The following is a 22,346-nucleotide window of genomic DNA, read 5'->3' on the forward strand; positions in this document are numbered from 1 at the left end:
TTTATTCAGTCATTACTTTGAACGATTGGCCCTTCATGCTTCTTCTCTATGATGGCAGAACAGAAAGATGAACATTAGAATATTTATTTCCATGTTTCAGGGTGCCTGCACGAATAACTGTCAGCATCTACGTTTCCATCTTCTCCCTCATGTCTTTCTATAGCTCATCCACCTTGTCATGACTACAAATCACTTTGTTTATTCAATTAGACACATGTCACTTTGGAAAGCCACTACTTGTCAAAATGTTCTTGGATAAAATTCTAAACTGCAATCTGTTCACCCTGTGGCTGAGGTTATCTCACATTTAAAAATAACATATATTTTATTTTATTTATTTATTTTTGAGACTGAGTCTTGCTCTGTTGCCCAGGCTGGAGTGCAGTGGCACAATCTTGGCTCACTGCAAGCTCCGTCTCCCCAGCTCAAGTGATTCTCCTGCCTCAGCCTCCCGAGTAGCCCACCACCATGCCTGGCTAATTTTTATATTTTTAGTAGATACGGGGCTCCACCATGTTGGCCAGACTGGTCTGGAACTTCTGATGTCAAATGATCTGCCCACCTCAGCCTCCCAAAGTGCTGGGATTACCGGTGTGGGCCACTGTGCTCGGCCTAAATATATTTTATAATTTAGAACATTTTTTTTTGAGGACAGCATTTTGGAAAGTTTGGTTTTTACATCTGCCCTGATATTTTAATAGAAGTTAACCATATGTTATTCTGGTTTAGAATATGTGTGTATTTATATTATACATACACAGAACATCTACACATTGCTGAATCCTCCTGAATATAGTATCCTGTGTTGTATCACACCATGGTAATTACAGAGGCATGGGCTTTTTCGGAGCTACAGAGATGCCTGTAGTTTTCCTAATGATTTGTAATCTCTTTAGTGAAATCCTGTAGCTAATTGGTTATGAACTTTACCCTATAAAATAAATGCCATCATAACTAAACGGCATCTAGAGACGTTTCCCCTAGTTTTGTTTGTAGAGGGCTTCTGAAGGAATACAGAAATATGTTCAAACTGTGTGAAATATAATTTTACATAATGTCATCAAGAGCAGCTACTAGCATGTTTGGCATATGGCCTCTCATTTTAAAAGACCAGGATTGAACCTTGTGCTACTAATATAACAGAATGAGACTACAACTGCTCCAGACACCGCTGATGAGTTGAGAGGCTCTGAGAGAACACTGGAGTCCCCTGCTTGGTCAGGAGTCCCACCTTTTCACTGTGTGCTGCATGTGGCACTAGACAGCAGCTCTGCTTAATTTGGGGTGCAAATTGAACTGCATCCTGATGTCCGGACATAACTGGAAGGGGTGCAGAGCTTAATATACTGCTATATAATAGTGAAGCAGGGAAGGGTTTTTCCGCTTTTTTGTTTGTTTGTTTTTCCTTACTACCGATTTTCTCAGACTATTATTTCCTGGAGGGAAGGCACTAGCATTTTCTTCCTTGTTTTGTTTTTTGAGACAGAGTCTCACTCTGTCACTCAGGCTGGAGTACAGTGGCACGATCTTAGCTCACTGGAATCTCCGCCTCCTAGGTTCCAGCGATTTTCCCACCATAGCCTCCTGAGTTGCTGGGATGACAGGTGTGCAACACCACAAATGGCTAATTTTTGTATATTTCGTAGAGACAGGGTTTTATCATGTTGGCCAGGCTGGTCTCAAACTCCTGACGTCAAGTGATCCACCTGCTTTGGCCTCCCAAAGTTTTGAGATTACAGGCATAAGCCACAGCATCCGGTGCAGCAAGAGCACTTTCAAGCACTGGTCTGAAAACTACTTTAGACTGCATATATTTTGAAGGTTAAAATGCACACTCTCCAACACCCACAAAAAACTGTTTTAAGGAGGAATGAACATTGAAGCAACATTAATCTGAAAAAGTGACATTAACTATAAACATTTAATTGTACTACACTGTCAAGTCAACATTCTGAACCTTCCAAAAACCTCTGCAAAGTCAAGAGCTAGATTATTTTGCTGAGATTGTCACTTTTTTCTCTGGCTATCAGTAAAAGTAGAGTACTAGTATGATATGGTTTAGGACGGGAGGCCAAAGTATAACAGACTAACTTAAGGTCTTGCTTTTCTAGCAAAGCACCCTTTAAGTTGTCTGAGATGCAGCTAGTATGTGGGCAAAATGTTGGAAACATAGTCTACACAACAGAATTGTGTTTCATATAAATAATACTCTTGATGAGATTAGGCTGGTCATACTTTGCACATATTCATTCCTCTTTTGGTTTGCGGCATCTGAAACATGTTTCTTCAGAGCATATTCACTAGCACATTATCAGGTCTACTCCTAGGAACACTTTTGCTTCTTGCTTTTTTCTCAGATTATTTATTTTTTCCCCTAATATTCATCAAGTCAAGTAACAATATATGTGACCTCATTTGAGTGGCAGAATGTTTTATTTCCCTAATAGTCTAAGAAGAACTGAAAAAAAAGTCTAGATAATCAGAATAATTACCCAAGAATTAAAATCTAGTAAAAATATTTCGGTGAAGTCACATGATTTTTTTTTTCTTTATTTTAAAAACAAATCCCCCTCTCTCCATTTTTGGTAAATCTTTCTAAGTACTTTGGCTCACACTCACTGACTCGCTGTGGAATGAGACACGCTAGGTGCATCTGTGCTAAGGACTCGCACTCAGAGATCCTTCACTGCAACACCAAAGTCAGTCTTTCACATTCTGATGGGAAGATCGTTTCGGCGATGAATACATGAACATTTTAAAGTCTATTAAGAAAGTGTTATATAGTTCCCACTTTAGGCTTTTATAATCTTTAAAAATTCACCTTTATTCTTTTTCCGCCATTTCTAATCCTACAGCATGGATAGGATAAAATGTTGCTACGATCTCGTGAGTTGGAAAGTAGGCGACATTAGCTATCTATGAACAATACATTACGATATCATATCAGCTATCTATGAACAAGAGCTCACCGTTCTGTACATCCAGCACGTGATGTTTATCTAATGTCCAGCCACCCATGTTGGATGCATCCAATTCATAGCCCTGCAGAATGGCAGTCCTCTTTTCCCACAGAGTCAGGTCCAAACACGACTCATACTCATATCCAACTGACACTGGAATCCAAACAAATCACAGCTCATCTTTCCAACTACTGGGGGAAATGCAATTTATTTTCTTACTTGGAAAAAACTGCCTTTTTCGCATCTGTGTTCTGAGACTGTATTTCCACTTATTTGTGAGCAGTTTATTTTTTAATTTGAGAAGATTTGACCATATACAAGATTTTAAAAAAATGATCTCCAAATATTATTTTCTACTGATTTAACAGAAAATGAGTGTTTTCCTTCCCCATACCACCCCTTCATGAGGGGTTCACAGCACAAAATAAAGTCCAGATTGGGCAGCTGGTTAAGTAATTAGATCAGCCTCAAATAGTGATTAGATAACAAGTAAAAATAATGTTTGCCATCTGAATAATTAGAATTCTTTAGTTTTCAGGAGTGTTACATCATGGAAAATATTTATGATAAGTAAGGTTCAATGGAACAAAAAAACTAGCCAGATTATGATACTACGTTGACATATTACTATCAGAAATAAACAAACTAGCAGTGATATGAATAAATCACAGATGAAAAACTTTCCAGGGTTCACAATGAAACAGGGATTTTAAAATTTAGAAAGAATGAAAGGAGAAGTGGCAACTACTGGATTGATTTGAACTAATTCAAATCCAAATTACCTATTAATTTCAGAGTACAATATCCTATTTTAAGGTAAAAACTAAAACAAAAACATATCATTCTTTAGTTTTTGATGTTCTGAGCTTGAAGCTATACTATATACCTAATCTCTTTCTCTCTGTCTCTCAACACGTCACACTTTGATTGCGTTGTCCAGTCATTCAATAAAACAACTGGTTTGATTGTCCGTTCACTGAATGAACTGGCCCTTCTAGTGAAAACAGCTAATGTAATTCATGGACACAAATGTCTGCTATCCTGTTTAATATCAATATGCATTGAAAATACATTAGTGTTAGATACAGACATGAAAACAAATAAGGAAATCCAGGGAGGTAAAATTATAAAGAGAAGAAAATGAAAAAAGAAAGGGACATAATAAGGAAAGAAACATGGGGGGAAAAAGGATGTGACAAGCTGAAATCTCACTCAGAGCATTCCTCAACAACAGAATTTCAGCCAGGAAAGACTGATATTTTCTTCTTGCCACATGGAGTACATTCCTTTTCCCATCGTAGATCTAAACTAGCCAAGGTATAATATCCCTAGGACAACCTTATTCTCTTTATATTCTGTTTATCCACTGACTTCCTTGGGTTACAATTAATTTATGATAGTTCTGGCTTTGAGAAAAACTTCATTGCAGCAAAGATTTATATGGAACTTACCTACAGCTTCAGATAGACCATAGACCTTCTGATTATACGCATCTGTTTTATCCCATATGAAAGTATAGGCCAAGTTTGGTGAGGCAGGAAACCATTTTTGGAAGAGTCTTCCTACTACAGCTACCATAAGATGAACCTTCATTAAATTAAATGGAATAATAGACTGGGTCATGGTGATCTTGAGAACTGACTTATACCCTGCAGCTCTGGAACTCAGGTAGGAGAGTTTCAAATCCGTTCCTGGAATTGTAGTTTCCTCGTGGAGTACCTAAGTTTGAATAAAGCAGAAGTTTCAAACTGTGATCATGTATGACTATTAGAGAAAATATATTTATGTAGTATATATTCACTATATTTGTGAATAGTGACTCTTTGTGTCTTAGTGTAGTTACTCTTAAAGACAATGTGTTTATTTTAGTTGCTTTCGGACAACTAAAATAAGACACAAAAGAATCACTATTCACAAATATGCATTTGAGCTGTTATCTTGTTCATAATTAAAAATAACTCTGCTGCCAGCCCAAATGTGTCTTCCTAAAAGCCTCTTGTCATTTATTCTGAGTTAATCATACCTCGGGTGCTACTCTTCACACGGGAAGCACTGTGACTGCTCCATCAGGCTGACATGCACTGACTCGTTAGTGTAGTAGTCACAGTGGATTCTCACTAACCCATCTTTCACCCCATCACCCTGGAGAATTAGAGCAGACATTTGTAAGATGGTTAGCTCGGAACAGGGATGTAGTCTAGGCCAAAGATCTGGCCTGTGCCAGCTGGCTCATTTAGGGACTAAACCAATACCTACAGCCTCATCAGCTGGCTGGTCACAGCCTATAAAGACAGTAAGGATAACAAAAAAGACCTAATCATTTGGGTTAAAGTGTAGCAAATTCCATATCCATGTTGAGAGGTAATGTAATAATAGCACCTTGTCATAATTAAAGATTGAGCTCCAACTTACCATGGGTTTTTGGTATGATGGTAAATTAGGTAATATTTTAAAGCTCCATAAAATTTCTCCTAGAGAGCAACTATTATGTTATTAAATGCACACAGAACCTATCAATTCACAGTTTTTTATTTGAAACTGGACTGTACAAATGAATATAATTATGTGCATAAGAATTATCTCCTTTACAAATTAAAAAAAGATTATACTCTTAACCCCACAGATTACCAGTGTGACCAGCTCCGTGAATACCGACAACATTTATATTAACAAATGCAAAATACATTATGCCAAAACATTACTTATTTTGAAAAATGTATTTCATGTGGCATATACAATTTTTCTAGAGTTCAGATTCTCTTTACCAATGCTCCTGTGAGTTTGATGAATAAGAACAGCTCTCCCTGGGCTTTCCACACAGGCTGTAAGTGCAAGGCTATCTGTGTTCAAGAACGTGCACCAGGAACTCACTACTTTCTCCATGAAGAATTAAACAGTACTCTCAAAGCCTTCCTCATATTGCCCTATCAAGATTCATTATTCTGACAGAAAGGGCTGCCTTTTCATGTTGGAAAGATCTTAGAATACTGATTCAGTGTTCAGCAATGTTTCTCCTTTCCCCAACACCTCCACATAGAACAGTTAGAGATGATGTGTATCTGCCATCTCCAGACTTTAATAACTACAGTAAAACCCTCCAAGACCCCTTGTACTGAGGGTAGAGCTGTCAACTTCAATATAAACAATCACACAGTTGGAAGTGGCACAAATGAATGGACGAAGGAAACTTCCATTCTGGCCTGTCAGTCGGTGTTGGCATGAAGAGGGACGCGATGTGGTACAGTAGAGTAAGAGGCATTTCTAATGTAGATACACAAATTTATTACCATTGGAGTTTTCCTTCAAACATGCTGACTGAATTCAGCCACAAAACGGTCTTAAGCCAAATAGTTTACAAACATATAGAAACTGTGTAGACGTGGGGAAACCATTAAATTTAAGGCTGAGGGTACTTTTGTAAGACTGTAGGTTGTTAGGGTGAAAGGTTTAAAGATAACTCATTGTTCCCCCATAATCAGTGAAATATCAATGAGTTAGTTTGAAAAATAGATTTGGTGACTCCAGAATGGTCCTGATAATATGCGATTTAACCCTAAAGCCCGTCATTTGCTTCCTCTTAATTTATTTTCAAAATAATTTCCCACCCATTTGATAGGTCTTCCATGAGTAAGGGACTCTCTTATGAATATTGTATGTATTTCCTGTGACTTCCAGAAGCTGCCTCTCTATTTCAAAATATCATGTGTTATGCTTGATTTTAGTATCTGTAATTCTGTTCATTAAAGCATGTGTTTCTCTGATGTAATTTAACTTGACCATGTTATTGAGCATTAGAAGGAAAGGTAAATCCAACCAAAGTGGGAAAATAAATCATCAGGACTACTTTTGCCAGCTGCGTGAGCTGTAAATCCTATTCCTGATCCTGTTAAGCATTCGGTTAGGAACCATGTCCTGCCAATTCTATCTTTCAGTCCCTGTCTAATGTGTTCCCTCTTCCTCATTTCCACTACCATTGTGACTGCAAGGCCCCCTCCATCTGAGCCCCGGATACGCATGGATATACACGTCACAAGAAGAGCTTATTCACTCATTTCTCTCTTCTCTCAATATCTTCTGCACTTCCATCAAGTGTGTTTTGCCACTTGAGTTAACTTTAGAGAAATGCTGAAAAAACTCCATTGGGGCCTGGGTTCCGCATCACCTAAAGAATTCAGGGTCTCCACTGGATTGCACCTCAGGGCCATTCATAAACTGGCCCTGGGGTCATCTTCTGCCTCCTTCCCCATTATCCCCTCCACAACATGACTTGTTTTTGCCACTCCACTGTTGCTTACACATCTTCAATCTGAAACATGCTTTCCTCCCTCTCTAGCCTAATCCTTGTTTAAGACCAAACTTCTCAGTCATTCTTTCTTTGGCTTACTCAGGAATTGACCTCTCCTTTGAACTTGTACGATTTTTCATTGAAATCTTTATCACATTTAGAATGGCAGGATGCATGTCTTATTCTTCTTTTTATCCTAGTAAAGTACCTTGTACACAGTAGGCTCTCAGTACATTTTTATGAAATATTTGCCTACTGCATGAATGAATGCAGAAAAGACTCCATGTATTCATGGAATTGTTGACTATCTGAAACCCATTTTAATGCCCTAGTTTGCTAAAAATTTGACACCTACAGACAGATACTGACTCTAGGTAAAGTCTATTTTAGGACTGACTACGAAGTCTAGAGTTCTTGCAAGATGGGCCTGGGGAGGAAGTATTAAATTGATTGAGGTTACAATGAACTTCTTAAAGTTTCAGCTCAAAGTTGGCTTGACCACTTCACAATGAATCCCTGAGGTGCTGCTGCTGCAACAACTTTGCCTGTCAGCCTTTTTGTTTTTTTGTTATCCTAGACCTTTCTGGCTCACCTCTTGTAGTCTCTATCTGTACTCCCTCCCTAGGTGATCTCCCCCAGTGCTTTATATTTATATGCGAATGACTCCCAAATTTACCTCTTTAGTTTCAACCTCTTTCCTGGACTCCACTCTTCCGTGTCTACTTCTACCCTCAAAGAGTTTTGTCCAAGTCACCAAAATTTATCCTGTGGACAACTGAAGTTGCTTCCTAACTGGTCTCCTTGTTTCCACCCTTGCCCAATATAGAATATTCTCAGGACAGAAGTTCCTTAAAGGAGGAAATCAGTGAGTGTTAGTGATCTGCTTAGACACCTTTAATGGCTTCCAATTCTCGAAGAGTTATTTTCGCCATGGTCTTCAATGGCTTCCAATTCTCGAAGAGTTATTTTCGCCATGGTCTTCAATGGCTTGTGATTTATTGACTGCCGCCTTCACTCCAGCCGTGCTGCCTGTCCTTTTTGCCACTCCTCGAACAAGCCAAAAATCCCCTTCTATTTTCAGGGCTTGTTCTTTTACTTGCTTAAAGTTTGTGCTGAAATGTCACCTTATTGAAGAGATTTTCTCAAACTCTACTACATTAGATCATACCTCTATCCACTGTCCCCTGCTTTATTATTTTTTGGTAAGTATCATCGCAACCTGACGTATTTCTGTTGACTGCCTCTCTCCACTCATGAGTTGGGAAGCTCAGTGAGAGCAGGTACCTCATCTCAGCGGTTTACTGCTTTGTTCCCACATAACAGCACCTGCTACAGAACAGGTGTTCAATACATATCTGGACAGTGACTATGACAAAGCTGCTATGTGCTAGTGTATTTTAATGACCTCAGATTTTTCCTTACCTCTTTACGAATACAGTCTATTATTATTATATACATATTTTTGAAACAGGGTCTCACTCCTGGCGCCCAGGCTGGAGTGCGGTGGGACTCACGGTTCACGCAGCCTTGACCTCCCTGGAGTGATCCTCCCACCTCTGCCTCCTGAGTAGCTGGGACTACAGGTGCATGCCATCACACCTGGCTAATTTTTTGTATATTTTGTAGAGACAGGGTTTTGTCATGTTGCCCAGGTTGGTCTCAAATTCCTGGGCTCAATCCATCCTCCTGCCTTGACCTCCCAAAGTGCTGGAATTATAGTAGTGAGCCATGCTGCCTGGCAAAGTCCATTATTATTATACCTAATGTCCTGCTTGTAAGATCTGAAAGTTATTTCTAACTGGAAACATGTGGGATGGAACACAATCCTCAGATGTTTCAGTAGATGAAACGAATGGGGAACGCATGGCTATTCCTTAGAAAGTTATATTAATGAATATTTTCTGTCAAAAATACCTTTTCCAAAACACTTTTTACTTATAACAATAATTAAACAGTAAGTTATTGAGACTAATAGCCATGTGTAATAGTGAGTGGTGCCAGTAGCACTTGGTACAATGTCAGTCAAGCTGTCAGGTACATTTAGACACTAAAGTTTTTTTTTCAATAAATAAATGAGCAAAGAAATTATTAGTGATTGAGTTGAAGCTATATTTTCATTTGACTATTACTAATAAATATGTAAGATATATCCTGAAGAAAAAGTATTTTGTTTGAGTAGATCTTTGAGAAATAACTAGATAAACCAGGCGCGGTGGCTCATGCCTATAATCCCAGCACTTTGGGAGGTGGGCGGATCACGAGGTCAGGAGATTGAGACCATCCTGGCTAACACGGTGAAACCTCGTCTCTACTAAAAATACAAAAATTAGCCAGGCGCGGTGGCGGCGCCTGTAGTCCCAGCTACTCGGGAGGCTGAGGCAGAACAATGGCATGAATCCAGGAGGCAGAGCTTGCAGTGAGCTGAGATCGCGCCACTGCACTCCAGCCTGGGCGACAGAGTGAGACTCCATCTCAGAAAAAAAAAAAAAGAAAGAAAGAAATAACTAGATATCCTACTATAACAATATCTACTCTAGGACACACACACACACACACACACACACAAAATAATTCATTCTATAGAATTACTTAAAGATGACACTGGAATTTCATAATCCATGGTTTTTTTTTTTTTGAGACAGGGTCTCACTGTGTTGCCCAGGCTGGAGTGCAGTAGTGCGATCTCAGCTTACTGCAACCTCTGCCTCCCTGGTTCAAGCAATTCTCCTGCCTCAGCCTCCCAAGTAGCTGGGACTACAGGCGCTCATCACCATGCCTGGCTAATTTTTTTTTTGGTATTTTTAGTAGAGATGGGGTTTCATTATGCTGGCCAAGCTGATCTTGAACTCCTGACCTCATGATCTGCCTGCCTTGGCCTCCCAAAGTGCTGGGATTACAGGCATGAGCCACCGTGCCTGGCCTCTATAACCTATTTTTAAGATTCTCTGGCAAAACATGATCTGAAGATCTTGTATTTACAAGTACTGCCTGTGAGAATATTTTACCTGTGTTTCGGGAATGATGGGACTGTCTTCAGGAGAAGATCTGAAAAAGGTGGATAAAGGTGATGACACAATGATGGGATTTGGCCTCACGAATCCACTCAGATCACAGCTGGGAATGTCATTCTCTTCTTTCTTCATGACTAGGGTATCCATCACATAAAAGACATTCCATGGAATCCACACAGTATGATACTGAGTGAGGAATGGGGATCGTTCAAATACCAAAGTGAGAGAGGCCCCACCATTTGCCACCAAGTCAAACCTAAGAAAAAACAAGGTCTGCTTAGTGAATTGTCTGGATCCCACAGAACTACCAACACACATCTCCTTAAGTTAATATGCTTTATAAGGAAAATCAACTTCTTCTCCCAACTTTTATATGAAATAGTTTCAGATCTATAGGAATATTCCCAGAGTTATATAATAAATACTCATATGCCCTATGTGTATTCACCAAGTTCACCAATTTTTTTTTTCAAATTTGCTTTCCATTGACTCTTTTTTCGGAACCATGTGAGCTCAAGTTATAGACATTATGAAATATTACCCCTAAAGATTTCATCACACATCTGCTGAGACAAAGAGCATTTTCCCACAAAACTACAGTACTATCACCACGCCTTAGAAAATAAAATCAACTTTTGAAGAAGTATGTGAGTATATGACTTTAAATCTCTGCCATATGTACTGTCACAAGTTTCTAGAGTCTAAAAGTTGCTGCATTTCCACATTAAAAAGGACAATCAAACATGACAGTGGTACAGGAAGGTCTAGTTTTTATATTTCAAATCCTTCAGAGACAGTGTGATGGGACTAACTCACATTCCATCCTGGCGGGTAATAGTATATCCATATTCTGGGTAATGGAAAAACGAGACATTTACTCCAATAAGTGGAGTTCCATCAGCAGTCAGTACTTGGCCTCTGATGACAGATGCAAGGCTGTTGGAAAAGTAGAAGAATGAGAATGAACATCTGTCTTTTCAGGCCAACATTATCATGATTTATAGATAATTCAACCTAAGGATAAAATAACACTATTCTATGCAATCAATCGTTATTCACAAAAACCAGACCTGAAATACTCCCAAGACAATGTCCCTTTTAATTCAGTGTAATTCATATTCTCTAAATGCCTTGTGTGTATCCTGGGTTTTAATTTGTGGCAATCTGTTTTTTGGAGTGTTATCAAGACCAATAATTTACAGATGAATTTTTAAAATGATAAACTCTGTGCTTTTTTCATAAGTCATATATATGGTGCTCACATGAAGAAAAGTAGACTTTCCAATTAATTCTGAGGCAATCAGTAAATCTTCAGGGACCAAGAAGTATAAGATTTCAGGGGGCAATAAGGAACATTTGTACAACTTTTAATCAACTGCTGGCTATAACTGCATTAATGCTGTTAAATTACTGCAGACCCAGGAGTTCTGGTGTAAATCATCTTCTTTTGCTCAGTGAGACACAAGACACCTGCTTTTACTTACTGGTTTATTTTCAGGTCATTACTGCTCTGTAAAGCACCAGTCAAACAGCTTATGCAATCTTACTGCCATGCCGTCAGCAGTTCCATTACATTAATTCATAATTTATATCACTTAGTGAGCTCAGCTAAAAAAAAAAAAAAAAAAAGGGCACTTCTGTTTTGCCTTTTGGGGTCTTTTCATTGCTTCTTTTGAAACATTTCCAACTGTGCCAACAAAATCAACTAGTTAAATGAAGATTTATTGACTCTTTAATGTAATGTCCTGTTATGTCTCAGGCACTGAAATTCACAAAGTATGTGAACTGTGTTAAAAATGCTTGAAATGCAAAGTTTGGTGAAGACTTTGCAGAAAGGGGAAAAACTGTATTTAAAAAACAGCACTTTCCTCAAGCTCACAGTCATGAGTATTTCACATAAAGTATATGTAACTGTTGATAACATCATTACAAATCTACATACAGAAAAGAAGCATTAACCTCTTATTGAAAGGACTTTCTCCAGGTATAACATGGGTGCTATCAGATCCTATAAGAAAACTGACTCGATCATAAAAGGATTTGGCAGCTTGCTGAGAAGGCGACTGAAGGCTTTGGCTAATGATGTCCTGAGGATCCGGCAGGCCCCGACAGTAGGGTTGATTCTGGCAGGAACTCTGTAGGCAGCAGTCGGGATCCATGCAGTCAATGAGTCCATCTGTAGAGAGAAATGTTCCCCAGTAAGGGAATTTTCCTTTCAATGCCATAATGTAGAATCAGTTTTGTTTCTTGACTGTTTTTTTTTTTTTTCACATCAAGTGATTTTCCACTGACTATCTGATAGTAATTTCTACCAGGCACACTTTTTGAAACCAGAAGAAATAGAAATACAACACAGTCATATGCCACATAATGACAGACCACATATAAAAGGGTGGTCCCATAGATAATAATGCTGTATTTTTACGGTACCTTTTCTATGTTTAGATACACAAATACCACTGTGTTACAACTGCCTCAGTATTCAGTAGAGTAACATGCTGTACAGATGAGAAGCCTACGAGTGTAGTAGGCTGTGTCATCTAGATTTGCGTGAGTGCACGCCACGATGCTCCCACCGTGATGAAATTGCCTGACAACACCTATCTCAGAACGTATCCCCATCATTACGTGACATACAAATCTACTTGCATCTGCGTTCTCGGAGAGTAAATACTTGGATTAGAGATGGCTGAAAAGAATCATATAATGTTTGTTCTGAGTAAGAAATAAAAAATTAGTGATTAGAACAATCTATTAGTAGTAGTATGAAGGCATATGGATTAGTTATAAGTAAAGCTACTCAAATATCCTATATTTTAGAGACAATGCACTAGGAGTTAGCACAGTGTGTATGGTAAATAGGAATCTATGTAGGATGAAGCTCTAAAATTTGGGAGGGGTCAGAAAGTGAAGTTTATGAAGTGTAGCAAAACAAATCAATATAAAATGGATGAGACTAGCCAACCACCTTCCAATAAAATAGCTCTTCTGGCCAGTGCAGTGGCTCATGCCTGTAATCCCAGCGCTTTGGGAGGCTGAGGCAGGCATATCACCTGGGGTCAGGAGCTTGAGACCAGCCTGGCCAACATGGTGAAACCCCATCTCTAAAATTAGCCAGGCGTGGTGGCAGGTGCCTGTAGTCCCAGCTACTCAGGAGGCTGAAGCAGGAAAATCACTTGAACCCAGGAGGCAGAGGTTGAAGTGAGCCGAGAATGCACCACTGCACTCCAGCCTGGGCAACAGAGCATAACTCTGTCTCAACAACAACAAACAACAACAACAACAACAAAAAATAGCTCTTCTGAGGAAGGTTAAGTGTGTTCCAGATAACATCAGGCATTTCCCAAATTTTAAACAAGAGCCTGGACTCCTAGAATACAGCGACTAAAATGGAGGTATTAATTAAAATGTGGTAAATGTAAATCGGCCATAATATTAGAAATAATAAGAAATCCATCATGAAAAACTGACCTATAGTAGTGATGACATAAAAGGAATAATGGATGAGAAGGATTTGCCAGTGCTTTCTCCAGGAACATCAAAGGCAAACTACACTCAATGGCCCATGTAAGTCTTCTGTTTAAAAGCTATAACCATCCAGTAGCAGTTGAGTGTTTCAAATTATGATCATTTGATAACATTATCTTTTAAGGTCAGGCTTTACTGACCAGTTGAAAAACATGAATTTTTTTTTTTTTTTGACTGAGTCTTCCTCTGTCACCCAGGCTGGAGTGCAGTGGCATGATCTCAGCTCACTGCAACCTCTGCCTAACTGGTTCAAGTGATTCTCCTGCCTCAGCCTCCTGAGTAGCTGGGACTACAGGCACCTGCCACCATGCCTGGCTAATTTTTGTATTTTTAGTAGAGACGGGGTCTCACCATTTTGGCCAGGCTGGTCTCGAACTCCAGACTTCAAGTGATCCACCTGCCTAGGCCTCTCAAAGTGCTGGGATTATAGGCTCAGCCACTGAGCCCAGCTGAAAACATGAATTTTTATCTCCTTGATAATTACATTTATTGGTATTAATAAAAATATCAGTTTCTGAAGACTTTAATCTTAGGAGAACTGACAAAATAGTTTGAAAATCTTCCAACTGAACTATCAAGTCTGGGTGTGACTCTATGATAGCAAGCTCAGCTGAAAATATCTAGATGACCATTATGTTTTATTTACACAATTTAAAAAAAAGTCTTTTTTTTTTAAAAAAAGAAAACTATACTAGTCATTGATTTACGTTAGGCTATTCTTATTAATAGAATATTAGCTTGCCCCTTCATTATCTGACAGCAAACTGAGATAAAAGAAACAGACAAAGTTGAATTAAATTGCCCAGTCTAAAAGGCAGGTCAGCAACAACACAGGTAAGGTAAGAAACAGGACGTGAGGAGGCCTGGCTCAGCACGTCATTTTGGCCATCTGAAGAAGACATGTAGTGGACACTGTTCTTCCCCGGACCCATTTCCCTTTCTCTGGGCAAGAGATGAAACTTTTAGTTTGCGTATCCGGCCTTCCCCACCTCTCAGGCCATGTGCATAACCTTCACTTGGTGTTTGGTTCAGAAATGTACAGGTGACCTAACATATCTAACAAGAATGAATTTCAGGAACAATCTAAAAAGAGATTCTTACCCCTCAACCAGGCTTGAGATCTGTGAGGCTGTGTGGCTGGGATTGCTGCAGCCACCTTGCTGCCGTTATAGAAGCTTCTGGGAATGGAGTCATCCCCAGGCAAGCAGAGCAAGGGCTGGAGGAAAAACTAACAGGTCAGACACAGACACAAAAACCTTTGAGGTTTTTGCCATAAGCTGCACTTGACCTCCTGGGCTTTTTAGTTATAGAAATGAAGGCATTCCCTTTTTCCTTAAGTCTGTTTGAATTAAATTTTCTGTCACCTGAAATTGACAGAGACCTAGCTTATCCAGAGACAGTAACTAAAAATCTCTTCACTAAGTTGGGGGAGTGGGGAAAGGATTAATAAGTGAATACCTGAATTAAATTTAGGAAGTTGGACTCTTTTCACACTAAGAGTTTAAGTTTTTTGTTACCATAATTTCCATACTCATGAAAATGTGTAGGTCAGGATTTCTGATAAGCAGATCTGATGACACAAGGTTTCCTGATGATAGTATATGTATTTTCATGTCTGTTATATTTCTAAGATAATGAGTTGTTAATCATTTGAAACTGCATGTTTATTTCTCTGGAAAAAACTAAAATCATGTTTTAAGATAATCCAGCCGGGCATAGCAGCTCACACCTGTAATCCCAGCACTTTGGGAGGCTGAGGCGGGTGGATCACCTGAGGTAAGGAATTCAAGACCAGCCTGGCCAACATGGTGAAACCCCATCTCTACTTAAAATTCAAAAAAATTAGAGGGGCATGTGGTGGGCACCTGTAATCCCAGCTACTTGGGAGGCTGAGGCAGGAGAATTGCTTGAACCCAGGAGGCAGAAATTGCAGTGAGCCGAGATCGCACCACTGCACTTCAGTCTGGGTGACAGAGCAAAAAAAAAAAAAAAAAAAAGAAAATCAAATGAAACTGAATTTGGAAATTTCATATAAATTTATCAAAATATTACTTTCCTAGGCAAAAGGGCATGAAGATGAAAAATGCATAAATATTTCTCAATATTTCTAGTGGAAGAAAGACAACAGTATGCTATTGGCTTATTTTTCATGAGGATATATAATAATAATGTAAAACATTTTTCCTCCCTCTCTCTAAAAGAAATAGAAGTATAGTTGTTAAGACTTGGACTTCTGAAGTAGTAGACTGTAGACCTACTGCTCCCATATCATTTCTGGCTTCAAAAAAACAATTAGCCAGGCACAGTGGCTCACGCCTGTAATCCCAGCACTTTGGGAAGCCCAGATGGGAGGATCACTTGAGCCCAGTAATTCAAGACAGGCCTGGGTAACATAGCGAGACCCTATCTCTATAAAAAGTTAGAACACTTAGCCAGGTACGGTGGTGTGCACCTGAAGTCCCAGCTACTTGGGAGGCTGGGGTGGGAGGATCACTTGAGCCCAGGAGTTTGAGGCTGCAGTGAAGAATGATCCCACTGCTGTGCTCAGCCTGGGTGATAGGGAGAGAACCTGTTTCAAAAAAACAAAAAAACAAAAAAAACCAAAAACCCAAAATAACAAACAAATGAAAAAATTTAAAAAACCTCAACCTTTGCATCCCAATCATAGTTATACGCTGATGTTTGTGGGGAATCTTTCAAATGTGTTTTATGATATGGTACCTTTAGTTCGTACTCGATGGATTTAGAATGGTTGCATATGATTGGGAGAGTAACACCACAAATATCTGATATTCTTGCAGGTTTTCCCTTGTAGTCATTCTTCAACAAAAGTAGAAAAGACTCAATAGGAAAAGTATTTCCAAATATTATATTTTATCTCCATTAATCTGGTAAATTAAGGGTTACGTGCTCCTTACCCTCTTCTCCCTGGCCATAATGCTCCCACAGTGACTTCCCTTAGGCAATAGATGGTACAGTTCCCAAAGAGGAATGCTCAAATTTAGTCATTCATCTTTGTTAGTTTATAAAAAGCAAATGTACATCTGGCATGGAGTCTGCAGGTCATAAAACTGCATGAGATCGACACTTTCTGAACTAATCAGTTGGAAATGCATTTTTACAAGCCTCTCCGCTAACATCAATCAGAGAAAGAATCTCATTTTCAACAGCCAAGGTGCAGGGACACACTGTTTGTTATTTTTCTGCAGAGTTTATCAGTAACTTGCCCAAGCAAGTGACGGATGGTTATGAATCTGGCTTCCTATAACTTGAGAAAACATTTTTCATTTTTTGGTCTGTATTTATAGAACAGCTAAGGCTATCTAGTATAACTAAGTTGATTACCCACTTGCCCAAATGTATAGTGTAGTAAAATTGTCTTTGTGGAATAGCTTTCCAAAAATCATCGAGATTCCATTTGAGTTTCAGGAATACTAGGTTGGTTTAAATTTATATTGGTATAGAAGCCATATCTAATAGCATTAATCATAAAAATCTACATAAATCAGAAATGTTCAAAACCCGCTGAATAATAACTGCAGTGATCAGTTAAGAGCCTGTCTTTCTTCTGTTCAGGCTTTGCAATCTACGTGGTACTCTGATGTAAACTAGATCATACTGTTTATGCTTCCCTCCACTCAGTCCGTAATATCATTGCTCTCGTTAGCTTTTCTGTCCACTATTTTGAAACATGCTCTTGTCTTTCTTTCTTTGTGCATTTTCACTGGTCTTTTACAGTGGCTGGCAAAGTTATTCTGTAGAGCCAAAGAGTAAATACATTCGGCTTTGTGGGCCATATAGTCTCTATGGCAACTGTTCAACTCCGCCTTCAATATGTCAATGAATGGGCACGAATGTGTTCCAATAACACTATTAAGAAAATCAGGCTTTGGCTCAGAGGCCACGGTTTGCCAATCCCTGGTCCTGCTTCAAGGTCTCTATCCTGTCCTATTTCCTATTCCTCTTTACATCACTCTTGATTTTTTTTTTTCTGGCAAATTTAAACAATATACATTTTGTTAGATTATTAAAACTCTTAACTAAAGGTCTTTTCCTAGGTTACCTTCTATGCTGGCTTTACGCTGCTTGTCAATACTCTCACTTTCTTCTTTCAAGGAGCTATGGATATTTTTATTTGTTTTTCAAAATTTTGGTTTACAGACTGGATAAAAAGTCATGAATTTTCTTTTTTACTCAAATGATAATTGATACCCACTGTCCTTCCCCACAGTATTTGGTACTTCCCCCCACGCCTCAACCTCCAAGTTTCAAGTCTGAGTTAGAAATTCCCATGTAATATTTTATTTGTGCGATTCAGAATTTTAAAAGTATACAGGTGTAACTTTTGTTATTCTTTTCAGTCACATTCTGTAATATGCATGAAACAAACTGAAATATGCATTCATTTCTGGATTGGGATCATGCTAGGTTTTCCACACATTCTTGGTTGTCTACATTAGTGCTCTCCTGGTGACTTCGGACCTCATGTTCACATCATTTCAATGCTAATCATTAAAATGCTTCCTTTACTTGGTCTCCATTGCCTTCTGAGTAAAGTCACAACTCCTTAACATGGCTTATAGACCTTTCACCATATTCATTTCCTCTGCCTGAAGATCTCTAACCTTCTCTCTTACTTCTCCATATAACCCTCAATTCCTTCAGCCCTCAACTCCAGGCTGGTCATTCTCCTGAACTGCAAAGCCACCAACTGCCTTCAAGATATCTGGCTTGGATATTGCACAGGCATCTAAAGCTTAACATGTGTAATATGATTTAACATGTCTGTATGTGATCTCCTCCAAACACGCTGCTGTTCAACTTCCTATTTCAATGAATGGTTCCACCATCCACCCCACTCAGCTTCTCAAAGTAGAAACCTGAATGTTATCCTTGACTCCTCGTCTCTTCCTTTTTTCTCCACCTAATCAAGCATTAGTTGCTTTTCTTCATCTCACATCTCTCTTCAATCAGTCTTTCTTTCTCTTTCTCTGAAACTACCCATCAGGCCACCATGGTCCTCTCTTGACAAATTCCTAACAAAAGTGTGTTTTCCCAGGTTCCAGTCTTGCCCCAACTATCCATTCTTTACGTGTTAGCCAGAGTAACCTTACAGAAACCAAATCTGATTATTTCACTTCTCTGGCTAAAATGCTTCCTTTACTTGGTCTCCATTGCCTTCTGAGTAAAGTCACAACTCCTTAACATGGCTTATAGACCATATTCATTTCCTCTGCCTGGAGATCTCTAACCTTCTCTCTTACTTCTCCATATAGCCCTCAATTCCTTCAGCAATCATCTCAGACAACTGTCCCATTAAGCTCCTTGAGGGCTCATCTAGTTCACTATCCATCCATACTGTCGTATCCCCAGAGCCTTGCACACTTGCTGGCGCCAAGTAGGCATTTAATACATTTGCTAAATGAAGGAAAAACTGAATTAAGTTCTTAAAGATTGTTAATTCTAAACAGTTAAAAAGGTTTAGAAGCCTAAGAGAGATGCCCTGTTTTTTGTCTATCAAGCTTTCCCTACCCTCAGACACTATGCTAATCCTTGAATTCCTATTTCTTTTTTACTCCAATAGGTACTTAAAAATGTTTTTGATTAATTGAATATTAAGCAATCCACAGAATTATAAAAAGTATTAGAAGAAATTACATGAAATCCTATGTATAATACTATGTCTAATCGCAGAAAGGCTCTATTTAGGAAGACATGTAACCCAGAAGTCATGACTAAAAAGATAAACCTCAGACAAATTTATGTCATATCAACTGAAAACTTCTGCATGCACCATAAATTACAAAGTTAAAAGATAAGTGAAAACCTGGGATAAAATATTTGCAACACACCTAACAAAGAATAAGTGGAATATATAAAGAAGTCCTAAGAGTTAAAAAGAAAGTATCAAGCAGCTCAACAGAAAAAAAAAAAAGAAGGGAAATAAATAAGCAATTAGCAAAAAAAAAAAAATAAATAAATAAATAAATAAATAAATAAATATAAAGATCATCAATCTAACTAGTAATTAGGAAAATGCAAATTAAAATGATAAAAATGGGGTCATTTTCATTCATCAGACAAAATTGATATTTTTCATTTTGTTGAACATTTTTGTTTACTTACAATGATTACACATAGACTATAAACACCCTCAGATTGATGAAGTGTACAGTGGTGAAACCTACTTGCAAAGCAATCGAGCAGTAGCTACAAAATTAAAAATTAAAATACCTTTTGAACCAGCAAGTTCATCTCTAAAAATCCACCCTAAAGAAATATTTGTACATTTACACAAAGATTTATATGCAGATACACACTCACACACACACACAAATTCGCTACAGACTTGTCTCTATATGAAGAGCAAAAAAATTACAAAGAATTAAATTATTATCAGTGTAGCAGTGGTGAAATTAATTAGTACACCATGTTTCTGTTGTAAAGAATGAGATGGGCCTATATGTATGGGCATGAAAATCTCTAAGATATTGTCCTTGGAAGAATCAAATTTAGAACAGTATTTATTTAAGTTTAATAACATAAATGTGCATATGAATTCACTGAGGAAAAAGTAGGAAGATGCCCACCAAGTTACTGATGGTGGCTAACTCTTCTGACAATGAGAGTGTAGTTACCTGTGTACCAGGACTACTAATAACACCCCCGGCCTTAATGCAGGGGTTCTTAACCTGGAGAGACGTGGAGCCTGGAGCCTGTTTCTAAAGAGATGCCATGCAGTGCCCACGTCTACATTCTTAAGCTTCAGGTGGCAGCTGATGGCCATGGGTGTAAAAGAGAGGGGAGACTTTTAGGCCGGGCGTGGTGGCTCATGCCTGTAATCTCAGCACTCTGGCAGGCCTAGGTGGGTGGATCACCTGAGGTCAGGAGTTTGAGGCCAGCTTGGCCAATGTGGTGAAACCCTGTCTCTACTAAAAATACAAAAATTAGACGGGCCTGGTGGCGAGCGCCTGTAATTCCAGTTACAGGAGAATTCCTTGAACCTGGGAGGCAGAGGTTGCAGTGAGCTGAGACTGCGCTATTGCACTCCAGCCTGGGCAACAAGAGTGAGACTCTGTCTCAAAAAAACAAGAGGGGAGACTTTTAGTGACAATCCGTGTGGCTCTCATTTTCCTCTTCTTCTAAAACCCATTAAGATGCAGTGGTTAAACCTTATGTTCCTTGAGTCCTAGCAGGAAGCTACTGAAGTCCTTTGCTTCACAGGGCATAAGCCGGATTTTTTCCCCCAGAATGGGATTCACTATCCTCTAAAAATTCTGTGGATAGCCAAAGGGTTCAGAGTAACCTGAATCTCCTCCTTCCTTTAGATAGGATCCAGTAAAGTCTTTCAAACTAATAGTAATTTCCCCCCAAACCATCATCTACCTGAATCATACAGCGTAACGCTCTAAGACGCTGAGCACCGCTCTATGTCTGATAGTATCTGGTTTCATTTTGGGAAGTACTTGTGATCTCTTGTAATTTTTTTTTTTTTTTTTAAATCCCTCTCCCCCGCTTCCTTTCCAGTGCTGTTTCCTGCCATTTCGTTATTTTTCATTTTTAAATCTGTTTTTAGAGAACGTAATAGTCCATCTTCCTGCAAGATTTTTAAAAATTCTATTTTCAAACGTTTCCTTATTTTCATTTAGCAATCTACAAATATAGATCTCTCCATTCATTATACTCATTCTCATGTTTATATTAATACTTCATCCATTTGTTTTCAATCCTTCACTCCCCTTTTCTACTGACAGCACATTCCTACTTGTCCTTGCAGTTTGTGTGTGTGTGTGTGTGTGTGTGTGTGAGAGACAGGGCCTCACTCTTTTACCACGGCCGGAGTGCAGTGTCGCGATCATGGCTCACTGAAGCCCTGACCTCCCCAGGTTCAGGTAATCCTCCCACCTCAGCCTCCTGAGTAGCTGGGACTACAGGCGTGTGTCACCACGCCCGGCTGATTTTTATATTTTTTGTAGAGATGGGGTCTTGCTATGTTGGCCAGGCTGATATCAAACTCCTGGGCTCAAGTAATCCACCCGCCTCAGCCTCCCTAAGTGGTAGGATTACAGGTATGAGCCACTGCACCCAGCTTTCTTGCAGTTTGAATTGTATTTTTGCTTCTTTTGCTTATTTATCTAATTATTTATTTGTTATTTCTATCTTTCTTATTTTTGAATAACCTCAGTTGAGTTATACTTTCTTCTCAACTGTCATCAGCCCCTACAGACTTGGAAAAAAATAGCCTGTTTTAGGTACATCTCCCTGATACACCCCAACAAAGTCATAATTCTAAAGGATAAAAGATAACTCTAGGCCTGGCGCAGTGGCTCACACCTGTAATCCCAGCACTTCGGGAGGCCGAGGGGGGTGGATCACAAGGTCAGGAGTTCGAGACCATCCTGGCCAACATAGTGAAACACTGTCTCTACTAAAAATACAAAAATTAGCTGGGCGTGGTGGCGGGCGCCTGTAGTCCCAGCTACTCAGGAGGCTGAGGCAGGAGAATCAGTTGAACCTGGGAGGTGGAGGTTGCAGTGAGCCGAGATAGCGCCACTGCACTCC

The 22,346-nt window shown here is 39.1% G+C and overlaps 1 protein-coding gene across 1 annotated transcript in view; it reads right to left on the bottom strand.

Annotated features, from left to right (window-relative positions):
- TENM3 (teneurin transmembrane protein 3) overlaps positions 1 to 22,346 on the bottom strand; it is a 2,279,939-nt gene that overhangs the window by 54,420 nt on the left and 2,203,173 nt on the right. The window contains exons 22-26 of the mRNA XM_050789940.1: positions 12,216 to 12,432; positions 11,073 to 11,192; positions 10,251 to 10,512; positions 4,412 to 4,679; positions 2,970 to 3,113 (exon numbers count right to left, since the gene is read on the bottom strand). Coding sequence (XP_050645897.1) covers positions 2,970 to 3,113; positions 4,412 to 4,679; positions 10,251 to 10,512; positions 11,073 to 11,192; positions 12,216 to 12,432 — 1,011 coding nt within the window. The remainder of the gene's footprint in view (positions 1 to 2,969; positions 3,114 to 4,411; positions 4,680 to 10,250; positions 10,513 to 11,072; positions 11,193 to 12,215; positions 12,433 to 22,346) is intronic.

Source organism: Macaca thibetana, chromosome 5 (genome assembly GCF_024542745.1).
Source record: "Macaca thibetana thibetana isolate TM-01 chromosome 5, ASM2454274v1, whole genome shotgun sequence".
Taxonomy (NCBI): Eukaryota; Metazoa; Chordata; class Mammalia; order Primates; family Cercopithecidae; genus Macaca; species Macaca thibetana.